The sequence below is a fragment of the Durio zibethinus genome, unplaced genomic scaffold (assembly GCF_047325235.1).
Source record: "Durio zibethinus cultivar Kanyao isolate XHJ-2024 unplaced genomic scaffold, ASM4732523v1 HiC_scaffold_92, whole genome shotgun sequence".
Lineage (NCBI taxonomy): Eukaryota > Viridiplantae > Streptophyta > Magnoliopsida > Malvales > Malvaceae > Durio > Durio zibethinus.
In genome coordinates, this window is record NW_028322715.1 from 1 (window position 1) to 5262 (window position 5262).

At 28.6% G+C, this 5262-nt stretch overlaps 1 protein-coding gene across 4 annotated transcripts; it reads right to left on the reverse strand.

The window, feature by feature from the left end:
• Nucleotides 1-2: 2 nt before the first annotated feature.
• Nucleotides 3-3012, reverse strand: LOC149509988 (alpha carbonic anhydrase 4-like). Of its 4 annotated transcripts, XM_089757633.1 has the most exons (7): nt 2376-3012; nt 1455-1660; nt 1223-1329; nt 986-1088; nt 479-637; nt 317-370; nt 3-99 (listed from the first exon to the last, which is right to left on the reverse strand). In XM_089757633.1, the coding sequence occupies exons 1-7, from the start codon at nt 2467-2469 to the stop codon at nt 16-18; spliced, it is 807 nt and encodes a 268-aa protein (XP_089613759.1). In that variant the 5' UTR covers nt 2470-3012; the 3' UTR covers nt 3-15. The 4 variants fall into 4 exon arrangements, with proteins under 4 accessions (XP_089613759.1, XP_089613757.1, XP_089613758.1 ...); XM_089757631.1 differs by having other exon boundaries at nt 317-637; XM_089757632.1 differs by lacking the exon at nt 3-99 and having other exon boundaries at nt 118-370.
• Nucleotides 3013-5262: the final 2250 nt, after the last annotated feature.

The following is a 5262-nucleotide window of genomic DNA, read 5'->3' on the forward strand; positions in this document are numbered from 1 at the left end:
ATCGGTTTTCAAGTCTTAATTACCCCTCCTTGGTGGATCGTACAGTAAGACAGGTCTTCCGTTCAGAGGTTGGGTTGGCCTTGCGTTGTTTCTGTTTTGCTGAAAAAGAAAAAAAAGGAAGAAATCAACAAAGGAAATTCAAGTTTCATAGAGGGATGAATGCAAGTGTTGAGATTCAAATTTTCACCATGAAATTTTTTTTTTAAAAGAAAATAGATAAACCATTTGAATTAAATCTTATACCTAATTTCATATAAAAAATTTTCAAACTCATAATCAGTAAATGAGAAATTTGACTCAATTTAGAAACACTTACAGGAGGAAGGACACGCTTTAATGCATCAACTTGAGAATGGGAGACCGTCTTGACCTTTATAATTAAGATGATAACAATATATAAGTTAAGAAACATTAATCCAACGATGCAATATAGGAAAAGGAGTTGAGAGGCGGTCAACAGGGATGTTGAGCAAAAGACCTGTTGGAAGACTGTCCAAACCACACCCTCTGAGCAGGGAGGAGTTGTAAGTGAACCCTTGTATCGATAATAATTTCTGCCAGGAAAGTCAATGCTTTCTGGATTAACAGACCCCAGTGGTCTGTCTTCGGTTGTAAGATTCTTTAAGGAGCCAAACAGCTGTTATGAAACCATGCAAGAACATGAACAAAACCAACTTAATTAAAGCAATAACTAAAAACCAAACCCAAGATATTAACTATATAACATGAAAATTATATCAATCAACATAAGAAAAAGAAGCTTTCGATTCATTTGGTTAAATCTCATCTTATTATTCATCTCAAGATTTGGATTCGAGAATTTTTATATGAAACCTTAAATTCCATCACTAGGTGTCCCTTGGGCACTTTGACTGTAAAATTTAACTGTCACTGTACTTATCATGAAAACGCTTTCATTTCAAGTGAAGGAGATTCTATATCAAAAAAAAAAAAAAAAAAAAACCAAAATAAGAGGTTGACAGACCCTATCAATGAAGGGATCAGGCGAGCCATATCGGTAAAGAATTGCAACAACCGCAATCTGATTTTGAGCACTCCTATGAACTATGTGAATCTCCAACTCATACCTGTAAACAAAAGTATATATAAACATTTCTTTTAGAGGAAAAGAGAAACAGAAACGGTGCTCTCCTTTCAAGTACAAATGAATTGAATTTTTTGAATGAGAAAGGCAATTAGAAAATAACAAGAAAAATTATACTTAATTCCATTGAGGGTGTGCTCAGCAGGTGAGTGCCAGTGACAGTTATCCACTGTATAAACAGTCCTATTTATAGTAATGCTTCCAGCATTCCCTAACCATACCACCTGAGGAATATCAAAATTTTTTCAACAATTTGTACAAGTAAGGATGGGTTGCCAAAAAAAGAAGACAGGAAAAGTGGAAAACAGACAATGTATATATATATATATATATATATATATATTTTTACCGCAACATCTTCGGTCCTATTCCTCAAAACAGCAGAAGCTGATGCGTAGTTCCTGTGCAAATCTCCCAATTGAGAACGAACCTGAAAATTTTCAATATTTATAGGAGATTGCTGTCGTCCAATGCTGCAATTTTTCCATTCTGGTTTGAGTAAGCCCCAACGCGATGGCCCCCTGCCTGATGCTTCGTCGTAATTAAATTCATGATCTGTCCCAAACCCCCCCCCCCCCCCCCCCAACCCCAAAGTTTAGTAAGAGAAATTTATTTCTGATTTCATGAATTCTAAATATATAAAATTCTAATACATGTTGTTACAATTAGCTGCTATATTCTATAGCTTATCTTGAACATGAAACACAAAATAAAAAGAAAATATATCAGCTTCACAAAAATGTCCGAAGTCCAAAATTTTAAAAATCTTTGAATAATCAAAGGTCAATTTATAGTTATTGTCAACAAAAGTGTAAGAGAAATGAAAATGTGAATTAATACTGCTTTTTCTTTTCTTTTATCCCAATGAACAATAGTATCAGCAACTTTCATATATTAGCTAAAAATGAAATTTATAACTTCATTGTATTTTACTTTAATCTTGTCACTTTTTGTTCGATTACTCAATTTTCTTTTCTTTCAAATTTCTAACAAGCAAAGTAATCAAGTAGGATAATATATAACAGACAAGCAGTGTGATTTCATATAATGGGTTTCTAGCAAGAGAAAAAAAAAAGTATGAGAGAAAAAAGAAAAAAGAAAGACAAGATGTGAAGGAAAATCAAAGCAAGAAAAAAGCATATATATATATATATATAAGTTAGTAAAAAATATATAATAGAAATGATGATGTTGCAGTAATGTTATTTTAAAAGATAAATAAATAGATAAAAATAAAAGAAAGAAAGCATAAGAGAGAAATAATCTTTACCCTCAGATTGAGAGCAAGCCGAGAGAATGAGAGAAGAAAAGAGGAAAAAGGTAAAGGCGAAGGGTGTCTTAAGATTGATATTGCTGCACTTCATGGTTTGGTTTCCTTCCTCTGTCTCAACTCTCAATCCCTTAAATTCCTGACATGGTTTAGCTTCATTGTCGGGTATTTAAAAGAAGATGGAAGTGGCGGGTGCAAGAGTACGTACGACAAGTCTATGTATGGCGTCCTTAATTGCTCGCATCATCTAGACTAGGCTTACACTATTCCAAAATGGACAACAATTTATGTTTTAGAACTTTTTTTTTTTTTTAATTTACTTTGGAGTATTTGATTTTGATGCATTATATATTAATATTGCGTGTCATCTTCTTGATAGTTTAATTGATGACATTCATGAGTTAAACAAAAGCTGAGGACAATGTTGGTTTTATCATGTATTGGGAGGAGAAATTTTGAGAGGACATAGATCTGCTTGTGAGATGAAGTTGGATTTTGAGGCTTTTCAGCATCTCATCTAGTTTGTGAGTGCCTCTCGGCGGATGCTTGGAGAGTGAAGTTTTTCAAGGCAATGAAAATGATTTAGTTTTTTTTATTTTTCCTTTTGTTAAAAAAAAAAAAACAGGATTAATTTCACGTTACAACTTTAAAATTTTCAACTTGAAAAATGAAGATATCAAAATTTTTACTTAATTAATTTGCTTTTTGACTTTAAAATTAAAAATTACTATTTTTATTATACAGTCTAAAATCAATTAATTAACCATTCTTTTATATATTTTAAAACCGTTAGAAATAAAAAATGTTATAATGCAAATTAAAGATGATATATTAATATATTGGGTGATCTTCAGCTTCTTCGTCTAATGACTAAAAGCTCTTGAGAGGATATAAAAGTTTAATTTCGAATTAAAATTTTTTTTTATGTTTTCATGGATTATGTCCATTTTATATATAAAAAATGATACATTGGGAATTAAAATATATATTTCATTTTTGTAGATTAGAGAAAATTTGAGAGAAAGGGACGCAAATTTCTAATTTAATCATTTTGAACTGAGATAATTACAACGATTTATCAGGTTTAATTAATTGTCTTTAACATTATTTTGTTAATTATTTAAAATTTTTTTCTTTCCTTTTTATTTATGCTTATGTCCTCTTTTCCTCTAAATTATTTAAATTAGTTATGCCTAGAGGGCCTCTGCAAACATCTTCTTCCATAATAATAATGGTAAGTCGCTTATTATAATTATCATAGTAATTACGGTTATAGGATTCTAAAAACCATTATGGTTACAGAGATTCATTTATATTACTCTAAATCAATTATTAAAAACCATTAATCTTTATTAAATCAAGCGAATAAAGAGATAGTTGATTTTTTTTATTTGACAATTACCCATTTTTATGGGAGTAATATAACTTTTTCCTTCCCATAGTTATTTCATGCAGCCTTTTAACCATGTCAACGGTTGATCCAGATGCAAAATTTTATGACAAAGATATAAAGTCAATAGTTGAGTTGGTCTAACTCGAATTAAAGTAAAAATTTGGCTGTGAATTGAAGTCGAATTAAATTATCAATTTGGCCATGAAAACTTAATTACTTGTCAAAACTTTATGTCAACTAGGATTAATTAATTGAATAATTTCAATTGAAAAATACGACCACCATTTGTGTTTTTCTAGTTTCCATTATTTTTTTTTTTAAATCCATTTTCATTTTTAGCATTTTTAGAATATTGTTAGCCTTCTATTTCCCCTTCCTATTTTTCTATATTAACCCTATTTTCCATAAAAATGTGATTTTTGGTCTATCAATTGCACATATATACAGTGGATGGTAGAAATCTTTGGTGAATTAATTTTGGAGAAATGTAATATAATTTATCTAATTATATTTGATTTTATATTTAATGCACTATGAGTGTATTGAATTTATATATTGTTAGTGAACCACATCTTGACACTCATTAATAAATTAATTAAAATATTTTGTAATCCTTAACAATAAATACTCCAAAATTTTAATGAAGAAAACAGCTTAAGATTTAATTACTTTTTTTCACAATTAAATACTTAAAATTTATGAGTATTTATTGTTAAGGACTTAAAAATATTTTAATTAATTTATTAATATGTGTCAAGATGTAATTTAATCAATACATTAATAATATATCAAATATAATCCCATTATATTTTGAACGAATAATTTAAAATAATCTACTAACAAATACGTGCAGAACGTAAAAATAAAACTTGATATCTAATTGTTGGCTTATTAGCAAAAATAAAAATGTAGTAACTCTTGATTTTAATTATATAGTTGGCTTTAATTTTAGAAAAATATAATTTCTCTCTTTTCTTGTTTTTAGCTAAATGAATTTTTGCTAATTACCTAGCGGCTGGGCACTCTGCTCTTAAAACCTCCCGTATATTTCATTTGTTTGGGCACCAAATTAAAAAAAAAAAAAAAAATCATTGGGAAAACAAGGACAAAATCATCAACAAACTCTGTGAGAAGGAAAGGAAGGATACATAAAGAAAAAATTAAAAAATAAAATAGAAATTGAAAACAAAGGATAATAGGAGGGTAAATAAACTTTTAGATTGCCACCAAAAATTCAAGGATTGAATAATCAACTATTATATAATAATTAAGTTATTATTATTTAATAATCAATTAATAAATTAAAATATAAATAAATAATTAAATTTTCATATAATGAGATTTGAATATAAAATTTTAAGATTTTAAAGCCTTCTCATTACCACTAAGTTAAGACTTCATGGATAATTTTTTAAGAACTTAAATATAATAGGTGATACCAAATCGGTTTATGAAGAAGATGAATTGATTTTTATTTTTTTTTATTTTTTGATT